Raw genomic sequence first — 25,986 nt, forward strand, 5'->3', positions numbered from 1 at the left:
ATCACGAAGCCCTCGTAAGTAGTAGACACCAACTCCTGGACGGGGTATTTACCCGTCGTCCATATCGCCGCCATTTTTCCGGATCCATCCGCGACCCAGTTACCGTTACAGGCGGGCACTCGGTATGGGTCCGATATGATGGCGATATCCGTCTCCCACTCAGCAACTGCCTGATACAGCAATTGCTGAGCTGCGTCACAGTGGTTCAGGTTCAGCTGCGTTACCTGCACTGTGACTATTCAGCTATGGCTCTTTTGAAGGTTGGGCACCTTGAGCCTCCCGTTGGATGCTTGTTGTTCACCGACACCGACACGGAACAAATCAAACACTTGGGAGGATTTTTGCAGCCTCGTGCCTTATGACCTTCCTCACCACATCGCCAACATAACATGGTCCTATCAGGGCCTTTACCGCCCCAGAACATGTGTCCCGGTTCTCTACACCTGAAGCAGATCACCGGTTGCTCGTGTATGGGCAATGAGCATTCTGACCAACCCACCTTAATCTACCCTACCTTAGCGGACTAATTAGAGTTCTGTTTGATCCTTCGACCTTGACGCTTGCTTTTCCCGGGGCAAGCGACGAGGGCAGGATCAAACATGTCGCGCGTCGGTCTCGTAAATGAAAAAGTGGCGTGATCGGTGAGTTCGGTTGAAGAAAGTGAAAAAGTGCCGCGATCGGTTAGTTCTGTTTGATCTTTCGACCTTGACACTTGCTTTTGCCGGGGCGAGCGACGAGGGCAGGATCAAACATGTCGCGCGTTGGTCTAGTAAGTGAAAAAGTGGCGTGATCGATGAGTTCGGTTGGAGTAACTGAAAAAGTGCCGCGATCGGTTAGTTCTGTTTGATCTTTCGACCTTGACGCTTGCTCCTGGGCAGTGCGTCAAGAAAGCCCGAACAGTTTTTTTTTTATTCTTTTTGGGTCGCGCGCTAATTTTTTTTTTCCTGAGTGCTTTATTATAGCCGAGCAAACGAGTGAAGCCGAAAGTGGATTGTGGCTGCTCAGTCAAGGATAACGGATCAATTGGTGAGCTCGTTTCATGCTACTATTTCTAATCTATAAAATATGTATGACTGCACATTCAATCGTTACAATGGTGGGATGTAAATATGATTTTTCAACAAACTATGGATGGTTCGTCACTGTGAGTGTCGACACAAACTCTGATTCATGATTTATTTATGTTTAACATTTTTTTTTTTTCAGAACACCTCTTATATACCTTTATTTTTGTAATTAAAAAAACTTTGAATGATTCGACACTACAAGTGTAGACTTGCGAAAGGTTCACTTTATTCAACAAACTTTGGATGGTTCGCCACTGTAAGTGTCGGCATAAGAATAAGAGTGTTCTATGATGTCCCAACCAATCGAGTTTTTTGTTTCTTTTCAAATGAGTAAAATATAATAACCCATGCTTTCGTCCTGACAGCTGTAGGAATGTTACATTTAGGTATTTGTTCAACAAACTTTGAATGGTTCGTCACCTCAAGTGTCGGCATAATTTTCCTCTACATAGAAATTGTTCATTTCAAATGAAAATATTATATTTACGTATAAGCATGTATATATCTCACAAATCATTGTTTATCATGGTCTAATCGCTTATCAAAGTGAATCCTATGACCCAACGATCCTCCCCATTAACAAACATCCCTCCCAGTAACCTTTGTGGAGATGCAGAGGCAAACACGGTCTCCAAAAAGCAAAGGTTACACACTAACATTCCTTCCCCCAATCCCACCTGACTGCAAGGACGTGGCCGGCGCCGTTATTGACCCTGTATAAATAGAGGCACTGAATTATGCACACTGAAGAAGATTATGGCCAATCCCAGCCGAACTTCTAGTTGATTCTTTGTGCATTTTCACTGACTTCGGTCAATCACGGAATAGCAACCATTGATATGTGTAGTCAGTCTAAGCTAAGCTAAGCTAAGCTAAGGGTATAACTGTTCCATGTGAATAGGAACTATAGCAAATCTCGATTATTTTTTCAAATCGACGTAAGTAACTTGCATACGGTTTTGAGAACATTTAATTCAGAAGAATCGCAACCTGTCATCTAAAACTGTTTTAAAATTAATCACCTTTTTAACACTTTTTCGATGTGTACATTTCTTAAATTTTGCATACAATGAGCTCGCGTTCAAAAACTATGGAGTTCCTATTATTTCACACAAGAATTTTATGAAAAAAATGATAAGCCGTTTTATTCAGTTACTTGCGACGTTTTTCTACCAGTGTAAAATCGACTCAAGTAGTGTTTTGTTTTGATTCGTGGTTAAGTCACTTTGTCTCTCCATACAACGGGCGGCGAAAGTAGTGGTTAGGTTGCGAAAGTTGAAAATCTTACTTTCGTCGTTTTGTAAATCCGGAAATTAAACGTTCTAAAAGTGAAAAATCACCTTTTTAACACTTTTTCGATGTGTACATTTCTTAAATTTTGCATACAATGAGCTCGCGTTCAAAAACTATGGAGTTCCTATTATTTCACACAAGAATTTTATGAAAAAAATGATAAGCCGTTTTATTCAGTTACTTGCGACGTTTTTCTACCAGTGTAAAATCGACTCAAGTAGTGTTTTGTTTTGATTCGTGGTTAAGTCACTTTGTCTCTCCATACAACGGGCGGCGAAAGTAGTGGTTAGGTTGCGAAAGTTGAAAATCTTACTTTCGTCGTTTTGTAAATCCGGAAATTAAACGTTCTAAAAGTGAAAAATCGAGTTGGTTCAGAGCGGTACGTGTAGAATTCTGCCTGCGAAACACGCAGGATCGATAAAGTAAGTTTGCATACTTTTTTGACTTGAGCCTGTATGAATAAGTTTTCGAGAAATATGTGATTGATATGCGTGTATGGGCAGTGTAGTACAATGAAGACAATTTTTTTTTTTTTTTTTGAAACAGCTGATAAATGACAAAAAGTTTAGGAACAGGAACATGGCCATTACCGTGAACGTACCATATTTGACGCGGTTAAGAAAATTCTGAATTCAAACATTTGTCAAAATATAAAAACTGACCAGGTTTAACTGGAGGATTTAATATTCAAAAGCTTTAGGTGGATACAAATATTAATTTTCTTTTATGTCAACCCCCCTCCTTCAAAAAGGTTAATCTTTTCTTTACCATCAGATAAGTATACAAAATTTTTAAAGTAAACGGAAGATTGAAAAAAAAGATTAACGTTAAATATTAAAATTAAAATGAAATACTTTTTTTCCATTAAATTTTTTTGTTTCTTATTTATTTTTATAAATTGGGCTGACGTTGACCGAAAGCTCAAATGACGTCCAACAAACATTGATACGTTTTCATTCTGAGGAAATGGACCTGTGTAAGTTAATAAGTAAAGGCACTCGAACTGAAGAAATGGGTGATTTTCATTCTGTCAAATACGTAAATTTAACCCAAACTTCGAGTTAGTTAACAAAAACTCAAATTTGAGTAAAAAAATTCTTGTTCAATTTGTAATCCCCAAACAATTTTAATATTTCAACTGACGTGTTTTCTTTTCACAAAAATCGCCACAAAATAGCTGTCCAACCGATTAGAAACACAAACAAGCAAAACGATCAATAATTTGACAAACACTTTAAAAAGGCAAAGTTGAGTAGAAATAACTCAACGTATGACATTTGAGCTGCGTACACTCAGAAACACGAGTAAGGACTGTTCATTTTATAAAGTGGACACCTTGTGCATGCTGTATCTTTCTTATTAATCAATGAAATTTCAATCGGTTTTTTGCACATCGTTCGACTAGTATTGTACAATGTTGTGATAATAAAAATTCTCCAAAATAATTAAATTTCGCACGAATATGGAACAACGCCCAGATAGCCGTAGCGGTAAACGCGCAGCTATTCAGCATGACCAAGCTGAGGGTCGTGGGTTCGAATCCCACCGGTCGAGGATCTTTTCGGGTTGTAAATTTTCTCGACTTCCCAGGGCATAGAGTATCTTCGTACCTGCCACACGATATACACATGCAGAAATGGTCATTGGCATAGTAAGCTCTCAGTTAATAACTGTGGAAATGCTCATAAGAACACTAAGCTGAGAAGCAGGCTCTGTCCCAGTGGGGACGTAACGCCAGAAAGAAGAAGAATGGAACAACGATTAGATCGGTCGATTTTTTGAGGTTATCAAAATCAATGATTGTAAGAAATTGGCTGGAAAATTCGATAATTTATATTTTATATTTTCAAAAAAGGCTTGTTCTTCGAAAGCATCATTAATCAGAAGCCTGATGGAAAAAATCAAGTAATTTTTGGAGCAACAATTTTACAGATATAATAAAATCAATTTTCCCGTATATTTTTAAAGAATTTTTTTTAAATTTGATGAGAATTGATATGAGTAGATTTTTTTGTGTAAAAGTACGTCCTGACGGAAGTGAGTCCTAATATAGTATTAATATGAAAAATAACTTACGCCTTCATAGAGTTACTTAGTAAGTCCCCACGTCACATTCAAAGCACAACAGAAACACAATTGCTTTATTCTTAGAAGACCTATCAAAGTACATTGACAATCATCAAAATTGGCAACACTGCTGCAATAAAATCGATTTTATTTTCCACATATTATTTTCATAATATGTAATTCGGAGATTACCAATTGAAAAATTCGGAGAAAACTGTTTACAATTTGCTGTAGATCGATAAATATGCGTACATGATTTTAAAAGTATGAGACTTTTTAGTAAAACTACCATAAACAGTAAAATTTATACTTAAGACTGTGGTTTAATCTCACGATTTAGCTTTCGTTTATACTAATATAGTTTCTTTAGTAATCCAAACTAGTTTTGAACGCGCTTTTTACTTTTCTCTTTTGCTGGGAGTGAAAAGATGGTGTATCAGCAAATTTGGCCATAAATGGGTAAATCACCAAAGTTACCTAATGTCATAGAATGGTGGAATATAATTGATATTTTTAAAGCTTTACCTTTAGTAGAATTGTAAAGGATACAAACATACAATTTGTTCATAAAAATAAGGATTTTTGTTTTGCGAAAAATAATGTTAAACTTTGACGGACAGCTTTTTTAAGAGTTTTTGGAAAAACTATTTAGCTCTTCAACCAAAAGCATTTTCAAAGATTTTATATTTTCATAGCATTTTAGAATAATAGGTCAACGATACATAGAAAACCGATTACGATTTTATCAATAAATAAAAAAAGATATAGCATAAACAAGGTGTCCACTTTATAAAATGAACAGTCCTTAGTCACAGAATTACTAAATTTTAGTAATTTATGACTATTTTCTATCTGCCTCTCTTTCATTATGCAGGGAATTTTATTCCTATTTGTCAATTCACCTGGGTTGAAGCATCGCTATGCTTCAACCGAGGCGAAATGACAGTTAGTGTAGAAATTCTCAGCAAAATGAAAGAGAGGCAGATAGAAAATAGTCATTGATGCATAAACTTTAGTAATTCTGTGGCTATTTTTATTTCTGAGTGTACTAGCCGCTGAGTAGTTTCAACTCATTTTTGAATGAAAAAAAAGGAACAAGCCATTTTGAAATATCAACGCTGATCATTTCAAAACATTCAGTCAGTCAGTCAGTCAGAGTAAGACGTGGAAGTGGAAAAATCATAATTTTCTTTAAAATAAAACCTAAAATTTTTGAAATCATTTTTAACATGCATAATTTTGTTCTATATTACTGTTCTTGACTGTTTCATATTAAGCTCCGGCAACTGGTCAGCAAATATTCCGGATCTACTAAAGTTAAAAATCCACCAAAGAGTTAGGTATGCTGATAAATAATGTCAAATTTCACTTTCTTTTTCAGGAGTTCTTTTATCTAAGGTCGACGATTGTCGGGATGAAGAACTGGCTCTTCCCGAATACTAACACGTTTTTTTTTTATTTCTTTATTACACTGGTCCCACAATTATGAATCACTTAAGGCTTTGCGAAAATTCAAATAAATATAGCAAGCTAAATAACATACTCCAGTGCATTCAACATCCAATAGTAAAATTGGGCATATACTAACAGTTTATGCACATTATACTCATTGGAATAGCTAATAGAAAGTTTTCACTTATTTGCACATCGTCTTAAGCCACATTTTATGAATCGGAAAAAAAAACTGTCCACAAATATGAATCAATATGACCACAATTTATGAATCAGCTGATTATGTTCATATTGATAATATTGAATTTAAAATAAACAATAGATGTTGAATAGTTCATATGTGTATGAGAACACTGCCTCGGACATCATAACCTAAATTGTTTCAGTGCTTTTTGATCTTAGATGTTATTTATGGAGGTTTTATTAGAGATGTATCCATTCCTAACAAATTTAATAAAGCATTGCAAAGTGCCAAACGTTCTTTTCGGTAAAACCCACTTCAAAATGCTTTGCAGATATCTACAAGAGCTCCTGTTAAAACTTATTTGCTGGCCACTTTTTTGATAATAATTTATATTTTGAAGGAGCTGTGTAGTGTCTATTAAAACCTATACTTAAAACCTCATCTTGCTTGTCTTGTCAAGGCATAAGTAAAACTTCTAAGACTACGCTAAGTCATGTTAAAGCCTTCTTAAATCTCAACTGTCTGATGCATGTTATTGGAATGCAGTCTGCGTGTGGTTATCCATATCATTATGTTGATAATGATAATCACCTAGTGAATTATGGATTAATCAGAACGCAAACATAGAAATGACAAATATTCCTCTCGAAGAATTAACAGAATATCGCATATTTTTCCCATACTTGCCTGAACTTCCCGTTCTAGTGGGACAACTATGCTGCACACAACAGCTGAGCTACACGAAAAAAGCTTTCATTTTTCAGGCACTTATCACTTACCGGTTTCTGCATCAATACAACCGATCAAGCACGACGGGCTTTATTATAACAGTTCATTCCAATAAAACAGTTTGATACATATCAGTGCGCATCGTACCTTCGTGCTGTGCGTACACGAATTCTCTCTGCTCTTGGAAGTTTTCTTAAAAACTACCTAAAGTAATAAAACAGTACTTTTCAGTGCTACAGAAACAGTACTTTTCAGTGCTAAAATTCAAAACGGTACTTTTCAGTGCTACTAAAACAGTACTTTTCAGAGTAGTGTGTGATCCTTTGACTGTGACGCTTGCTCCTGCGGGAGCGGGTGGAGCGGTTAAGCAGGATTAATCGTGTTTCGCGCGCAGTGCAGTGTGGGGGAGAAAAGTGGCGTGATTCGCGGGATTATTTAGTAGTGTGTGATCCTTTGCTCGCGTCACTTGCTCCTGCGGGGGCGGGTGATGTGAGCAGGATCAATCGTGTCGCGCGTCGCTCGCGTGGCATGATTTATTAGTGGCGCGGTTCGCGAAGCAGGTTGGTAGTGTTCGATCCTTAGCTCGCGTCAAATAATTTATCATGGTCTAATCGCTTATCAAAGTGAATCCTGTGACCCAACGATCCTCCCCATTAACAAACATCCCTCCCAGTAACCTTTGTGGAGATGCAGAGGTAAACACGGTCTCCATATAGCAAAGGTTACACACTAACATTCCTTCCTCCAATCCCACCTGACTGCAAGGACGTGGCCGGCGCCGTTATTGACCCTGTATAAATAGAAGCACTGAATTATGCACACTGAAGAAGATTATGGCCAATCCCAGCCGAACTTCTAGTTGATTCTTTGTGCATTTTCACTGACTTCGGTCAATCACGGAATAGCAACCATTGATATGTGTAGTCAGTCTAAGCTAAGCTAAGCTAAGCCTACCTTAGCGGACTAATTAGCATCCGCAGAGGGAGCTGTACTAAGGCCACCTGAGTTCCTGCCGGGCCTTTCCGTAGCAGAACGGCTGCGGTAGGCACCTGTACCTCGCACTGTTGCCGCAGTGCCGTGACGAGCTCTTCTGCGTCAGTGATCTCGTCTAGATTCACCGCCTTCAGAGTCACTGCCGGTGTTAGAGCCCTCACCTCGACACCCGTGCCAAGGACCTCTTCCGCCAAACTTTTGTAGGCGGCGCCCTTGCGCTCCTTGTCACGCTTGAGCTCGAGGATCGTTTCACCTGTACGAGTGCGTCTAACACTGCGTACATCGGCTCCTAGATCTACGAGCTTCGCGTCGCTGCACATCGCCTTCAACACTTCCGAGTACTTGGACTCTCCCGTCTTGATGATGATCGCATCACCCTTTTCGCGCTTGACACCTACCCTCCTACCTTTCTTTGGCCTGGTATCTCTACGCTCCTGTACTTCGTGCTTCTTCTATCTCTTCTTTCGCTCCACAGTTGTCCAGGGGGCGCCCTCCCCCTGATCCGCCCTAACCTGTAGTGTTTGAGGACCTCTCAATAGTCGCAACCCCCTGTTCCCTTCATCCGTGAGGGGCCAGCCTTTTCAGGCCCACCCTTCCCAGCTTTCCGGGACGCCTGGCTGGGGTCCGACTTTCCGGCACTGCTGCCGACTTTCGGGGTTAGTAGCCGCCTAGCCTTGCGAGCGCCGCCTGGTAGCTCCTCACCTGACGGCTGCCTCACACGCTACTGCGATTTCTTGTTGGAAGCATTCGCTTCTGCACTTTTAGGGCTACCCGCAAAAAACGAAGGCCTCCGTCTGAGTTGACTTCGGCACCTTCAATTCCACGGGTTCTGCCGCTGCCACAGTCGCCATGGGTTCTGCATGGTTCTGCTTGGCCGCCATCATCGACTTACGAAGTCTCATCAGGGCCTGCTTTAGGTCCGTACTGATGTTGGACTTCGAGGACGCAAAGTCAATGATGGAGTTAAGCTGCTGTGCAACCACTTCCATCGCAGAGAGCCCATCTCTACTTCTATTGATGGCCCTCATCAACCACGCTCCATCCATAATCTCACTCGATAAGTTTGGTGGACTCTTACCACCGGAACAGGTCATCCGTAGTTCTATTCTAAGCCGAAAACTACACCACAGGCGGCTAAAGTGTGGAACGAAACCTACAACGGAATACTGAAGGAGTTAGGGTTCAAGCAGTCACATACTGACCTTGTATGTTAAGGTGATTAAATTTTCAAGAGCACAAGACTTGAGAACCAAACAGCGCTCCACGTTGAAAATTTATCCCATCCCAAATTTGGCTTCGTTTTATAATCACCTTAAGGTTTTGTGAAACAGCGAGCGAATCTATTTGTTGATATATGTGGATGATATGTTGCTTGCGAGTACCGATGCTGAGGAGATACATTGAACCAAAAGGAAACTGGCGAAGAGGATGAAAATTGCGTCACTTATAGTGGTAAGCTCCATCAAAGTTAATACGCCAATCGCGTATTATCCTCGATTTTACTATAGTAAAATCGAGGATAATACGCGATTGGCGTCGTAACTTCGATGGAGCTTACCACCATTAGAGAGATATCGTTCTTCTTGGGGATAGGGGAACTGTGGGTAAAATGAACAGGTTTGTACGCTAGTTATGCTACAAATCTTTGCAAAATATAGTACCATGCTCAATCCTCAGACTAAGGAACTATTTCGACAACTCTAGCGGGATCTAGAACTGTCAAAAGCTGGAAAAGTAAACAACAAAAAAGTACGCCTCTCCGTTTTCTCATATGATGTAAATTTTTACTACTGGAATTTAAGGTTTGTATGACTAAAACCATCAAAATCTATTGAACTGCGTAGCACATCTTATCTTTACAGTATTTATGATAAGTAGACGGAAATTGAAAGTATTTTTATCTTCTAAATTCCTAGAACAAATGATTTGAAGATGTTGTTTCTTTGGGAGTAAAATGAACCACTCGAGAGGGGGGTAATATGAACACCATGGCAGAGCAAATATTTCCGGGTTTTGTTTCAGATGTCGAGAGTTTTCCAGGAAAAATACAAAGACAGACATGCACAACCATCCAAATGGTCGCGGCTCAACGTTACATCGATTCCGGAATGTCTGTGAGATCTTCTTTGATCATGTACCAGATGCCGAGAATCATGCCGCAACCCGTTCAATTTGAATGGTGTTCATTTTACCCCCATTGTATGTTCATTTTACCCCCAAGAATATGTTCATATTACCTCCGTTACATGTTCATTTTACCCACAAGTTTGGAACATTGACTCTGTGGAAAGAAATTTTCAAAATTATAATAATGTTGATAAACTTCTATTTCCATCACAATATTTAAACTTGTTACATTGCATAAACATCTTCTTCAATTCTGAGCAATTTAAAAAGAATCTGGAAACTTCATAAGCAAGAAAAAATGAAAATTGCTTAGGGTATTCATTTTACCCCCAGTTCCCCTACGTGTTTCCAAGAACGATGATGGGTTCTACAACGTGGATCAAGAAGTCTACGTGAAGAAGATTGCGAGCCGATACGGATTAAGCAAAGCCAAGGGATCAAAGCTGCCGCTAGATGTTGGTTACTACCAAAGCCGGAAAGATAGCAAGAGTTTGCGGGATAACAAGTGGTACCACAGCCACTGGGATAGCATTGGCGGCCAGCCCCCAACCCCCCCGGGTCATCCAGACCCCCTCCAAGATTTTGGATGATAACATATATGAAAATGAAAAAAAAAAGTGACATAATTCTTAAGTGAAGAAAAATCTTCTGAATCAAACGACAAATATTCTTCAATAGTTACGTTCTTTAATTTTGTTCAACAACAGTAGGAAAACCTCGTTGGTCGTACACATCATCATTGTGACGGTTCAGACTTCGGTGAATTATGCGACCACTGAAAGATTAATTGTCTTGCTGTCGCTCGACATCTGCAAAATACTGTGATACAAAAAAATCCTGGAATTCCGGTTCCTAAAATTCGTATTTTTTTAATAGTGCAAACAATACTATTTCAAATATTTTAGCATAGAGCAGCATTTTAACTGCATTATGTTTTCCTATGTTCAAGAACGATAACCTGATCGATTTCTTCAAAGAATCCCATACATTAATTACAACTCGTATAATATCCAATACAATAATTTGATAAAAAAGCTGTCGACAAATAAATAAATAGGCAAAATTACATAAGGAACTTGTTAGAACTAAAACAGCTAAAATTATTGGCGAAAAACAAGGCCCATAACACATCTCTTTAAAGAAGTTGAGTCTGGCTAAAACTTATTCAAATGTCTTTTGGATACGAAATTTATTGAAGAACCCCATGCATACTTTTGCTTCCGAAATTAGCATAGTGGTAAAGGAATCTGTGGAGAAACATTTAACAAAATAACTGAACAGGGATCTATTACGAAATTCATAAAAAATTTATAAAGATCATCTTAAAACTTTAATTTAGAAACAGTTTTATCAATTCTGCAAAAAATCCATATTCTGGAATTGAATTCTTGTGCAATTCCAAGGCGGAAGTCCTAGAGGCTTTTTGGCGCAATTACTTGTACAACACGTTTACTTTACTACACAAATTGAACTTGAACTTAACTGAATGACGAATGGACTGTATAAACTGGACGCGTGAACAGAATGAGAACTAGCTACATTAATATCTTATCGTATATTAGTCGTAACATTGAACAGCCATGTCTTATATAGCGTTCTTTTCTAAAGAATCATTGTTCTGAACAGTCTTCTGGTACTCTTAGTTCGCCCATATAATTTGGCGCCAAGTGTTGTGCGTAATGATGAGTGCATGAGTGCCTAGCTATTGTATATAGATTCCAGAACAATATGCTCTAATAAATACGAACTTATCGTTTTAAAATAATGGTTTGCAAGAAATTCTGCGAGATTTTCTGAAATATTTGTTGAAGGAATCTGAGGGAAGGATCTCGAAGTCAAAATTGGAAAAACTCTTAGCGCACACACTTTGTGGAAAGAATCCATTCTTGGTGATCTTGAAGACAATTTTTATAGTATTCCTTGTATTATTTCTTGGAGAAATCCTCAGTAATTCCAGAAAATTAAAAAAAAAAAAATTCCCTTCGATACTCAAATTTTTATTTTTGATCTGAATATCATTTTTAGATATCAAAAATAATTCTTAACACGTTTTGAACAATGATTTATTTTTATTCGCAAATTTATGAATTTTGGGTTTTGGTTTTTATATTTTTTTATTTTTGAACATCCCTATCCTTTTTTTATTTTGAAGCCTCTTCTAGTTACCGATTTTTACGGTACTTTTAAAAATATTGAATTTATATTTTTTCAGGTTTTTATCTTATTGTCCGTGTAATTAGCGGAAAAACAGGTTTGAAATTATTTTAATGTCATCAAGCTCTTCTTCTGTGATAGGTTGATCGTAGAAATATTACATTGATACGTAGGAATATATTACACGATAATGAACCACAGGCATTAAAAGGTTATATAACAATACAATTTTTCAAACAATTTTCAAAAATACAAAAATGTTTAAAAAGTCATATAAAACTTCTCTTATATGCGTGTTATGAGTCAAGGCTGAAACCAAAAATAAAATCATTTTGATTTCCGAGCTAAGAAAAATTACACAAAATTCCAAAGTGTACCCCGTCTAAAGACGGGGTTTGGTATTAGAACAACTGGAAAATATTTCCAACTAACAATTAAAATGTATGTTTAATAAGTACGTAGTTTACCTTCATGTAGAAATGTTAAAAATTCGAAGTTCTTCAAGATATTATTTTGAGCAATTTGATACAGATTCTTCGAAAAAATTATGGTCAGATTAAATTATTAATTATTAAATTAAATTAAAATTTTTTATTATATTATATTATATTATATTATATTATATTATATTATATTATATTATATTATATTATATTATATTAAAATTAAATATTAAATTAAATTAAAAAAGCTCCAGGGAAAAACCAGTTAAATAATAACTACTAAACCCGGGAATGATTTTCCGTAGCAGTCCCAGCCGGAATTCAGTGAAAACTGGCGTTCTTGGAGAATGCACTGGAAAGTACATGAAAGATCCCCGTTACCTGAAAAGTTCGTGCAAGAACAAGAGATATTCCTCGTGAGTTCTTTGGAAGAATTGTTGAAGGATTTTCTTACTGGATTGGACAAAGAATGAATATTATCTGTAAAAAAAAATGAAATTTACAAGTCTCACTGATATGCAGTGATATGAAACAAAATCATAAACAGATAAACATGAAGCAAATTTATGCAAACTAGGACATTTGGAAAAATCGTGATTATTGCGAACGACACTACCAAGAATTTGCTAGCCCCCCCTAGGCCCCCTCCAGAAAAAAATCCTAGCTACGCTAATGTGGAATAGTGATAGTTCAGACAACAAATCGAATACAGGATACGTGTATCAGGTTGGACAAGCTACAGTGTGCAGGGCTAGCAGAAAGCAGACGAACGTTTTCCTACCCGACTATGGATACATAACAAAATTATATCAGCTTATGTTATTATGATATGAAGATTTTATCGAATAGGTTGTTACAATTTTGATGCAGGATGTTGTTAAAATAACTTAATTTATAACAAAAAGTTCAATGAATTGTAACATAAATATAACAAAATGTGTTTTTAATCTATCAAAAACTTATCAAGTCCAGTTATAATTTTTGATACAAAGTATTGTGGTAATACATTCATAGCTGTATATAATATAAACAGTTTTATTATATTAAAGCTATAAGAAATAGAAATTTAAATTTGGTCTGAGATAATTGATGTCGATAAACATCATTTGAAATTAGGACCATTTCAAAAATAACGCTTTGGGCTGCGTTCGGTTTGGCATCACGCTAACGCTTCAGTGGGAGAGTTATTTGAATCGGTGGAGACTTTGGATTGAAAGAAACCGCCTCTCGCTCGGTGAAGGACAGATCGAGAGAGTGTGTGCGTGAGTGATACGATTACACACAGAGAGCGAATTGGAAGCTACGTATGCAACGATCACAGTGAAAAAAATGGTCAGTTAATCGGTGAATGTTGAGAGCAACGGACGTGTTGCGAAGATTTAGCTGAGGATGCTTAACATCCTCAGAAGGTTACGACATGGTGCAGCCGGTAGCTGAACCAGAGTGAATTGTGGAGAAAAAGAAACAGCAGAATTTGCGGGATTAAAAGAAAAATGAAGTGGAGTTCGGATGGAGTGAAAAAAAAAATAAAAGTGGCAAAAAAAAAAAGATGTGGTTAAGAATGGAAATGAATGAGATAACGGACATAATTTGAAGCCAAAAAATAAACGTGGCTGAAAAAAAATAAAAAGGAAAGAGAGTGAACATGGTGAAAGCCCAAAAAATAGATGTGGCTTGAAAAAAAAACAAAGGATGAGAAAAATGGAAATAAAATGAAGCTAAAAAAATAAAGGTGGCTAAAATAAAAAAGAAAAAGAAGAGCGAACATGATGAAAGCCAAAAAAAATAGATGTGGCTTATAAAAAGGATGAGTACAATGGAAATAAAATGACGCTTAAAAATAGATGAAAAAAAAAAAGAATAACGGACATGATATAAGAACCCAAAAAAAAAAACAGATGAGGCTGAAAAAAATACATGAGAACGGATGATATGGAGCCAAAAAAAGAAAGATAGGAGAATGAGCAAAAACAGACATGCTATGAGACAAAATGGAAAATAAAATTTTGTTAGCAGTGAATTCAACTGAAAAATACGAATCTTCAAATAGTTTTTTTTAATTTAACAGAACAACTTTGGAGTTGGATTTGGATTTGATTTTGATTGAATTTGGATTGAATATTAATTGAATTTGGAGTTGGATTGGATTTGGATTTATATTGGATTTGGATTTATATTGGATCTGGATTTAAATTGGATTTGGATTAGATTTGGGTTGGATTTTGATTGGATTTGGATTGGATCCGGATCGGATTTAAAATTGTATTTGGATTGGATTTGGATTTGATCTAATTTAATTTGGAGTTGGATTGGATTAAAATTGTATTTGGATTGGTTTGAATTTGGATTCGATACTAATTGAATTTGGAGTTTAATTAGATATGAATTGAATTTGGATTGGATTTTGATTAAATTTGGATTTGATATTAATTGACTTTGGAGCTGGATTGGATTAGATTTGAATTTAGATTAATATTGTGTTTGGATTAGATTTGGATTGGATTTCGATTAGATTTGGATTAGATCCGGATTGGATTCAAAACTTATTGAATTTGGAGTTGTATTGGATTAGCATTGAATTTGGATTTGGATTGGATTAGAATTAAATTTGGATTTATATTGGATTTGGATTAGATTTGGGTTGGATTTCGATTGGATTTGGTTTGGATCCGGATCGGATTTAGAATTGAATTTGGATTGGATTGGATTTTGATTGGATTTAGATTTGATCTAAATTAATTTGGAGGTTGATTGGATTAGAATTGAATTTGGATTGAATTGGATTTTGATTGGATTTGGATTTGATATTGAATTTGGAGTTGGATTGGATTGGAATTTAGTTTGAATTTGGATTCGATACTAATTGAATTTGGAGTTAAATTGGATTAAAATTGAATTTGAATTTGGATTGGATTTGGATTTGTAATTAATTGAATTTGGATTTGGATTGGATTAGAATTGAATTTGCATTGGATTCGGATTGGATTTAAATGGAATTTGGATTGGATTTGGATTTGATATTAAATGAATTTGGAGTTGGATTGGATTAGAATTGAATTTTGATTGGATTGGATTAGAATTGAATTTGGATTTGGATTGGATTTGGATTTGAATTGGATTTGATATTGATTGAATTTGGAGTTGGATTGGATTATAATTGTATGGATTGGATTATAATTGTATGGATTGGATTTGGATTTGATATTAATTGGATTTGAAGTTGATATTAATTGGATTTAGAGTTGGATTGGATTAGAATTGAATTTCGATTTGGATTGGATTTGGATTTGATTTGAATTGGATTTGATATTGATTGAATTTGGAGTTGGATTGGATTATAATTGTATGGATTGGATTTGGATTTGATATTATTTGAATTTGGAGTTGGATTAGATTAGAATTGAATTTGGATTTGGATTCGTATTCGATACTAATTGGATTTGGAGTTGGATTGTATTAGAATTGAATTTCCATTGGTTTTTGAAGGTAATTTTCAACTTTCACCGCATCAAACCAAAGCCATCACTGTATATGTGATTTAACATTGTGACAGTACCTATTTGTCTATAGTATCGCTGTTCTGACAAAACAAAAAAAAAATGCGGTGAAGCTATTCTATACTTTCCAAAGTAGCCCTTTTTGGTAATTTCAATGATCCATCATAGTCTACGAAAATAGAAGCTGTTAAATCGTGTATATGAATACCATTTAATAAAAGACAAACAATGGCTAATTTGTTGTTTTCCTCAATAGTTCAGGGAATCATTTTTGTTTGATCGCAGAACGCAGAAAGGAATTTGAAATGGAGCATGCTTTAGAAACTTTCTCGATTATTCGCTATGAAAAAAGGGAAATTCAATGAACATTATACTTAAATTGAGGCAAAGCATCATTATTGTATAGATAATCTTTAAATTTATCAATTATATACAGAAATTCACTATGAATTTCATGAATATCTATAAAGTACTTATAACAGAATTTTTCGTACAACTGATCAGTGTAACCAGAATAAAAAAAAAGCATTAAACGCAATATGACAAAATCAGTTTTTGTGGTAAATACTATCTGTTTTCCTTTATTTGTGATATGCATCAATGTCAATAAACAGGATCAGACAAGTAAATAAAATATTCAAATTTTAAAGTGCACAGTTAAAAAAAAAATAAAATAGAATAAAACAATCTGTAAGTTTAATGTAACTCATCTTTTTGAAGAGTAGAGGTGAGAGAGATTGTGGTAATACATTCATAGCTGTATATAATATTAACAGTTTTATTATATTAAAGCTATAAGAAATAGAAATTTAAATTTGGTCTGAAATAATTGATGTCGATAAACATCATTTGAAATTAGGACCATTTCAAAAATAACGCTTTGGGCTGCGTTCGGTTTGGCATCACGCTAACGCTTCAGTGGGAGAGTTATTTGAATCGGTGGAGACTTTGGATTGAAAGAAACCGCCTCTCGCTCGGTGAAGGACAGATCGAGAGAGTGTGTGCGTGAGTGATACGATTACACACAGAGAGCGAATTGGAAGCTGCGTATGCAACGATCACAGTGAAAAAAATGGTCAGTTAATCGGTGAATGTTGAGAGCAACGGACGTGTTGCGAAGATTTAGCTGAGGATGCTTAACATCCTCAGAAGGTTACGACAAGTATCACAATTATAATACTGTATAGTATACGGGGTAACTCATTAAGCTACGAGCTTTTTGATCAATTATATGAAAATTCCCACAAATCATGATATTTCGTACAATAGACAGAATAATATATGATTATAACCAGTTTTTTTATCGATTACATACATAAAAATTCTAATAAAACATCATATTCGGTGCAATAGACAGAAAAATGTATGTTTTTGTATAAAACAAACAATTTGAAGTCGCAACAAGTCACTTTTTAATCACATGCAATTAGTCAATAATTAAATTAAGATCATGACATTTTGTTACCGCTTGGCTGATTTTACAAACCCAATAGATTTTTCTTTCATTCTTCTCAAATAAAAATATATATTTTGCTTGATTCAAAAACTCAAGTTGATTAAAATGCACAGATGTGTAATGTATAACACCATATGATATATTTTTGTACAATTTTGTATGTACAAAATTATATCATAATAAGATGAGCATATCATATTCTGATAAAATTTTATCAAATTTTTGTTATGTACCTCTAGTCGGGTATCCAACATGGAAGCTGAATACATCGCATAGTCCGAAGCTTGCTTGGTGGTATGGCTTCGGAGACTATTGGCCGAATTGGCCGAATTAGCCGAATTGCGGAACAACGTGGGCCGACTGTCGTCGGCAATCAATACCACTTGTATAGTGGTTATCACGTCCAATGGTATGGGTGCCCTAGTGTAGATGTAGTTGTGAACCTTAGAGGAAAACAATATGCACTCAGTCTTGAAAAATACCCAGAATCCGGGTATAAATTTTTCAAATTGGGTAATATTTCCATATGCATTTTGCTGAGTCTGGAAAGCGTGTGCAAGTTTCTTTGAGGAAAACAAAAACAAACTGTGTATGACGAGCGTATGCTAGTCTTCGTGTGTTCAAATGTCACTAAGCTCTATTAGTTTCGTGGAGGTCGAGCGCCAATCAAGACTATCCAAGCACAGGACATGGTACAGAACGGAGTCATTAGGGGAACATGGTCCAAGACGCACTGATGGTGTAAAATGGCCCACGTCACTAAATCATTCCTAGATCGTTTCAATTTGTATTCTTTGCCAAACGAAGTTAAAATATGTTTAGCTAAGAGTTGCCGCCACAACCCTTGGACATAAACTTATAGATTTTTCCTCAATTTTCCGGTGAAATTCAACATTTTTCCCTTTTTTGCCTAAACATTAAGGTTTTCCAATGATTTCATAAAGGAATAAGCGTTTCCATACCACAGAGCAAACTCATGGAGAAACATGGTTGCTAACTAGTAGTTCTCCATACTAAATGGCATTCTACCCCATCCATTTGATCATTTTGAACCACCCCCATTTTTCAACCAACTTTTCTACACGATTTAAACCCGTTAAAAAACTCAAATTTGGGAAATGTTTTCATGATGGTAGCTAGCAAATATTGTAAAGTTACTGTTAGGACTTCGAATGGCGTTAAAATGTGGATCTCATTAGGAGAAAACGACACAAATTCTTAAAGTGGCATTTTGGACCATTTTGCCCTACTTAAAAAGTAAGAGGTTGTTTCCGAGATACGACCGCCAAGTTGACGTTGGATAACGTTAGCTTCTTCTATTTCCTTATTTAGGACCGTCACGAACTTATGAAAGATTTCTACGTACTGACAAAAAATCTAATCAATTTTCAAACTATTTGTTGGATGTCAATTCTGATCTATTATGAACATTGAGTGTTATTATTTGATTGGTTCGGTTAACACTTCAACACCGATAGAACCGGTCGATGGAAGATGAAGCATGAGCGGTAACTTTTGCTCTCCAAACAAATATACCGGTTGAACGTTAGGTCCATTCATTATCCACTTGGTTACTTTAGTGGATTCCGAAGCCAGTTTGAGGTTGAGGCTCTTGTCCATGAAGTCCGCTAACTCTGTGTACTCCTCTTTGCTCAAATCGATGTTGAAGTTACCTGTCACGATGATTGGCATGGTCTCCTTTTGATACTCGAAGAAGTTCAGCGCCATAAAGAACTTCTTCTGCTTCATTGTGGTATCCGGAGAAATCTAGAAGCAAACCAGTAGTGCCCGACAATTCATTATAGTGATCTCGGCAGCGCAAATATCACCATAATCATCTGACAAGCCCAGATCCACATCATAACAGGTGCAGAGTTTGCGAATCTTATGCGCCACAGCAATCGTTGTTGCTGGCGGTGAAATCGATCAGGACTTCTTGATTAAGGCCACGGGACGGTGTTTTAATCACCCTCTCCATTTGAAAAGTTAATCTCAAGTACCACTCAATATATCGATGCGAAAAATGTGTCACTAGCATTATATATATGTAGTGCACAACCCATTAAATTTTCAGTTTAATCGGTTCACTAAAATTAGAGATTTGCTTATGCAATGTTTTCAACGGAGATAAATGGCAAAAAGTTTTATCTAGGTTCCCGTCGCTCGGGTCGGGCGGTGGTAGCATTTTTGCAGTCTTCTCTGTGTGTGTATTTCGATTCGATCGAAAATTTCTTACCAAATCAAAACGTCAACAAATCTGTTACTGATAAATTTTAGCTCTTTGTTCGCCAAATTGATACTGATCGCTCTAGCATGCGACGACGACAACGGCATCATTCAATCATCACTAATTGCGAAGCAAACCGTGATGGATTCTTAATTCAAGTGCCGTTCGCGATTTACCTGACCGCGCGCGCACAATGGGAATTTTATTTCTTGACACTGTGATTCTCGAGAAGCATTATTTAGCCGTGATAAATGATTGCATGCAAATTACTGACCAAAATCTGAATCAATCACATCCAATCACTAGTAATGTCACTCTTCACGGTAGAAAATTCTCACAACTCTTTCAAAATGAAATGGTCGTCCTGAAAAGGACGGTTGGGGCTAGTCACCGTCGATCGAACTGGGTTGTCAATCCATTGTTAGACAGAAACACACCAAAAGATTACCGAAGACGATTAAATCGAAATGCGGTCGGTAATTTTGTGCTTCGTTGTTTTCGTTGGTTTGCTCACTCCTCCGACGGCAATTTTCAAGGTTTCTAGACGAGTTCTCCATGAATTTGATGGCCTAGCTGGATGCCCATGGCCATGATCAGCGATTTCACGGAACCCGCAGCATTTAGCTTGGGTTGGGAATAAACAAGAGCAGAAGCAGCGGCAGCGACGAATGTGTAAAATTTATTCCGATAGGAGTCCTTCTCCAATTGCTGGTCGACGATTGACTGATGTGCGCGGGGCTCATTGAAGTTTGGTTGGCTTCGACTGAACACGATAGAATAAAGAGGAGTAAGAAGAAGACCGAAAGGGGCGTTTCCCTTTGCATGACGAAAGTGGTTAAGATATCGAGCAATGATGTCTGTACTAGGAATACACAAGAAAAATGTGCTTTTCTATGGAAAATAAGGCATGCCTTGATATTTATCGATTTATCAATAGTTTATTCATGAAAATCAATAGTTTTAATTATTGCAGTCGATTCGTAGAAAGATTTCCAATATTCAATGGTTAGCTATTGATAATCAATAGTTTTCTTTTATATGAAGGAAAATTTCTGATCCATAGGTGCCAAAATGATGAAAATTGTTCAATGAGAATTTCTTTTCAGAAGCATTCTAAATATGTCGCAATTTCGTTACATATGTTCTCATAAAATATGGCAAGTCTAAGAAGCTGTTGGAAATGCCACTCTATTTTACAATCGTTGTGAAATGTTGTGACGGTACTGCAGCAGCGTCCGCAAATACAGTATCAAATTGTCGTGCCATCAATTATTCATGACAAATTAAATTTTGTATGAAGCTGTGAGATTGATTGAGAAATATAAGATGTAATAAGGCCGAAAATATTATTCTTTCAACTCTTTTCAACACATATGATGGCCCTGAAAAGCGCCGATTTGTTTATACGACGAACCAGCTAAATGACGTGACGTGGATGGCGCACAACCATAACGGGTTGTTGATTACCGGGCATAAGTCGAAATCTGCAAACGATGCTCACTCTTAAAATCTTGATCGATTTCACAAGTTCGACGCTCGATTAGAAGCAGCTCCTCGGATCAGCAACTCAGAGGGCCTGTGGTATTTCGTTCCTAGCGGGCTTGCTTCTTGACCACCGAAATCTGCAAGCGCGGATGAATTTGCTGCGGCGACGACGACGGCTTGGACGCTTTTCCGAGCGGCAGTAGTTCGCCGCTCGGAGAAGCGCCCAAGCCATCGCCATCGCCGCCGCAAATCAACCTTGCGTCTTCCTCTTCCGACGACACAAATTGAACTGTGACGGCGGGAGCAAACGCAAAGCGAAAATGACTCGCCCGAACGTGTTCACAGTCCGACCGCAAAAAGAAGACTGAGGGAAGAAGCAGGACCGGTGCGCTTTTATAGTGGGAAGCGGAACCCAAAAATGTGCTTAAACGTGATTGGTTAGATAAGAAAGGGGTCAACATTTTACGATTTTTCAATAGTTTGTTGCCAATAATCAATAGTGTCCTTCATTTGAATCGACGCGTAGATAAATTTCCGATCGATTGATGTATAAATTTTGAAAATCTATCGACAAATGGCTGAGTTATTAGCGGTTAAAACCTGACCATTTTTCGTTACATGCTCAATTTTTCGTTTTTTGAAATTGTACCCCCATATGTTGCCGAAGGACGTTATCCAACGTCAAAATATTGCCTCACGGAAACGATGATTGCCAATGTTCTGACCAAGCCGGTCGGAGGCGTGAAGCAGATAAAGTTTGCGACTGCTTTAGGTTCGACTGACAAGGATGATCGAGCCAGAGGTGGTGCGTAACATCAATATCGAGGAGGAGTATTGGTGGGTGCGATATTCATTAACACCACCACTGCGATAACGATTATAAGTCGACTAAGTCGAGGAAGAAGAGAGATACAATGCGAACCGAGTAGAAGCAGTTATCCCATATCAGATACTAATGTACCGCGAATGAATGAAGTTGTATTTAGACCGAGCTCCACGTGTTGAGTTTTCATTTCTTCCCTAGTTGCGCGTCTCCCGTAGTCGGGTATTTTCCGCTGCGTTAACCTGCTGGTCGTCGGTTTTCCCACATCGGTTTCAGGGAACAGTTCGCTGGACTGATTCACAGTCGGATTGAGGTAGCATTAGCATTAGAAGGGCTGGCTTTGGAAGACTTTTTTCGTTTTCGATCCATGAAAATGAATTGCGGGATAACGGATTTATATTAGTGTCCCGCATTGACCTGCATTCTGAAATGAAAGGTTGCTCAAAATCATGTAAATATATGCTTTCAGAAAAAAATTGTATGAGGTTTCCACTTGGGGTTTCACCGCGTCAAATTTTCCACAAAGTTTCATTAGTTCACTTTTTAATCATCCATTTCCTCCTTTTTCCCCCAGCGGCCAAACGGCTCTCCACAAGGCGGCCAGCGCTAAGCGGCGCAGCATCTGCTACATGCTGGTGGCGGCCGGCGCCAGTCTCATCATCCAGGACAACAACGGCCGGACGGCTCGCCTCCTGGCCATCGAAGCGGAGGACCGCGAGCTGGCATCCTACCTGGAAAGTGAGTATCGTCATCAGACTCTCACATGTTTAGATGTTCACGTGATATTAATGAATGTCCGATTTCCTTCCGCAGATCAAGAACAGTTCCAGCTCTCAGATTACCACGTGAGCGCGTGAAACAGATTCGCCGCCGCCATTAGCCATCGTCGTTCGCAAGCCGCTGCCAGTTGCCGTCAGTGTTCCTTTTCTTAGCGGGGGATGGCAAGGAGGAGGGGGGACCAGAGGATGATCCAGCAATCAAATCTGCGAAAACAAAAGACAAACTCCAATCAAACACCGACTGAGAACATCGACATCCAACATGCGCCTCTTCGTGAAAATGGGGTTCTGGAGACTGTGAAGGGCATTTTCCGCCTCGAGGAAAATGCGAAAATTTATTCTGGCAAGGCACCGGAGAAGAGGGGGAACCGCGGCCAAATACGAAGGAGTAACCCGCCGCAAGTGATCGTTCATTGTTATTTATTAATTAGCATCTTTATCTTATACTCTTACTGAGGAGCAAAGGCACCACCACTTCCTATTTAGCCGTTTAGAAGAGGAAATACGGGAAATTTTCAAAAGGGGTGGGATTTATCCAACTATTTATGAAGGAGTTTAAGTTTTCACGATGTTTCGGGATTTATCTAACATGTAAGAAGTATGAGTTACATAGTTTAGCATTCGCGGAGCGCCTAAATCATCGACACTACACACTACTACACTGAGAAAAAAAAAAAAACAAATTGTTATAGACTTACTATTTGCTACTAAGGAAAAGAGAAACGAAGAAAAAAAAACTATAAACTGAAATACTGCGAGGAAATAAAAAAAAAAATTCCTTCTTGTTACGGATTTACAAAACGAAAGACGGACGGTAGGAAGTTCTAATTTATTGCACGCAATCTACGGCCTCGGAAAGCGAGGCCATATTTCTCTAGTCATTGAAAAACTGAAGTATTTTATTTCGCGCGCGCGCGGATAAGTGATGGGTTACATTAATCACCGCAACACCTACACACCACTTTTAGGCACTCACAATTGAATAATTGGAAGTCTGGAATATTGGAGGGGGAAATGGTAGGCACTAGACTAGTACAGTGAGTGGGGGGTGGGTAAGTCGCAGCTGTGACGAATTCAAATTAAGACGAGCCGTTGACGCTCGATAGGCCTTTCCCGACAAATCTAACTTTCTTTGAATAGAAACTTTCGATCATATTACTTTTACCATTTCGGTCGATTTGTTAAAAAAAATGACATTTTGGACATCCCTTCGGGACATTTAGGACATCTAGGGGTGGTCAAAACGTTTATTTTTTTTTAATAAAACACAAAAATGAGATGAGTATGCAAACTACAACGTTTTCGACATTTAAAATACATGTTAAATTAGCCGGGAAAGGTCTATTGAGCGTCAGATTGAGAGATTGGGAGCTAAGCGGGCTCCAAATAGACAAAGAGCAGAATCGTAACGAATGAAATGATTGATGTTCAAGTGGTAGACAGACGACGAGACGAGAGTTTCGAAAAACACAAAGGCAAATAATGGCTGCGACACACGAGAGATCGATTGGGCGGTGGCTGATTTATGGAACCGGCGTAGAAATTGACTCGTTTGGAGGAAGTACGTAAATCAAAATTTTTGGGTGCCACTTGTACTGAAGATGAGATAAGACGACGTGGGATTTGTCGACTGGTTATTTGAGTTTCCCCTTTCTTACAATAATTTTCTTTAGATGTTGAACCAAACTCGAGAGATTTTATCGAAATTTACTGAAATTATCATCTATTATCATCTTCATCACCATCAAATCAAAACAAAAGTTATTGTAATATTGAAACGAGTTTCAATTGAAATTCCAATTCGATTTCGATTCGATTTCAATTCGATTTCGATTCAATTTCGATTCGATTTCGATTCGATTTCGATTCGATTTCGATTCGATTTCGATTCGATTTCGATTCGATTTCGATTCGATTTCGATTCGATTTCGATTCGATTTCGATTCGATTTCGATTCGATTTCGATTCGATTTCGATTCGATTTCGATTCGATTTCGATTCGATTTCGATTCGATTTCGATTTGATTTCGATTCGATTTCGATTCGATTTCGATTCGATTTCGATTCGATTTCGATTCGATTTCGATTCGATTTCGATTCGATTTTGATTCGATTTCGATTCGATTTCGATTCGATTTCGATTCGATTTCGATTCGATTTCGATTCGATTTCGATTCGATTTCGATTCGATTTCGATTCGATTTCGATTCGATTTCGATTCGATTTCGATTCGATTTCGATTCGATTTCGATTCGATTTCGATTCGATTTCGATTCGATTTCGATTCGATTTCGATTCGATTTCGATTCGATTTCGATTCGATTTCGATTCGATTTCGATTCGATTTCGATTCGATTTCGATTCGATTTCGATTCGATTTCGATTCGATTTCGATTCGATTTCGATTCGATTTCGATTCGATTTCGATTCGATTTCAATTCGGTTTCGATTCGATTTCAATTCGGTTTTGATTTCATATGAATCATGGACTACTTCTCTTCTTTTCTGAGTCTCATTTGTGAAAAACAGTTCGAAAACACGCTTAAACATATCATCAATCTTCGGTTCAACCGAGAGAAACACTCCCAGCTCAAAAACAACCGTTTCTTTTCCTAAGCTTGTCTTCCACATCTTAAATATTGTAGTAATTGTGTGACGTTGCTCTACTTCAGATGACACAACGCGATTAAATCGATCGTAGCCAATGGTTACTAGATCGAGGATGACAGTTCAAGTTAACGAAAACAAAGCAAGCTGTCATATTTCTCATATTCAAATTTTGTCAGTGTTTCGCCATCTGAAAATCGTTTCCAAATTGTTTGATAAAAATGTAAATGCCATTTGATAAAAATAACAATACGAATATCGGTGAATAACTTAAATACATTGCAGTTAGATAGAATTTTTGAAATTTTCATCATTCATAACTTAAGGCCATTCCGACGCAGTCTTAGTCAAATCAAGACGCAAAAGGTGTTGGCGTAGTTAGTCAGACGTCGGCAGCCATATTGTAGCTGCTGTTTCTTGAAAATTCTTCCAAATCGTAGCATTAGTGTAGGGCGTCGTCAAGATTATTAGATTTAGGTGGGATAAAAAGCATGGCAGTTGAATGCATGGCTGTTAGTGTGAGTGTGAGTGTGAGTGCGCGTCAAAGTGCGATTGGATATCGAATCCAAAGCAAACTTGAAACTTGGAGGCTCATCTCAACTT

At 37.5% G+C, this 25,986-nt stretch overlaps 1 protein-coding gene across 1 annotated transcript in view; it reads left to right on the plus strand.

Moving 5' to 3' along the window:
- The window catches only part of LOC5578809 (eye-specific diacylglycerol kinase), a 691,896-nt gene extending 667,569 nt beyond the window's left edge, over positions 1-24,327 (plus strand). The window contains 2 exon segments of the mRNA XM_021839032.1: positions 22,572-22,735; positions 22,811-24,327. Of these exon segments, the coding sequence (XP_021694724.1) occupies positions 22,572-22,735; positions 22,811-22,854 (208 nt within the window). The 3' untranslated portion in view covers positions 22,855-24,327.
- Positions 24,328-25,986: the final 1,659 nt, after the last annotated feature.

The sequence above is a fragment of the Aedes aegypti genome, chromosome 1 (assembly GCF_002204515.2).
Source record: "Aedes aegypti strain LVP_AGWG chromosome 1, AaegL5.0 Primary Assembly, whole genome shotgun sequence".
In the NCBI taxonomy this organism is placed as follows: domain Eukaryota; kingdom Metazoa; phylum Arthropoda; class Insecta; order Diptera; family Culicidae; genus Aedes; species Aedes aegypti.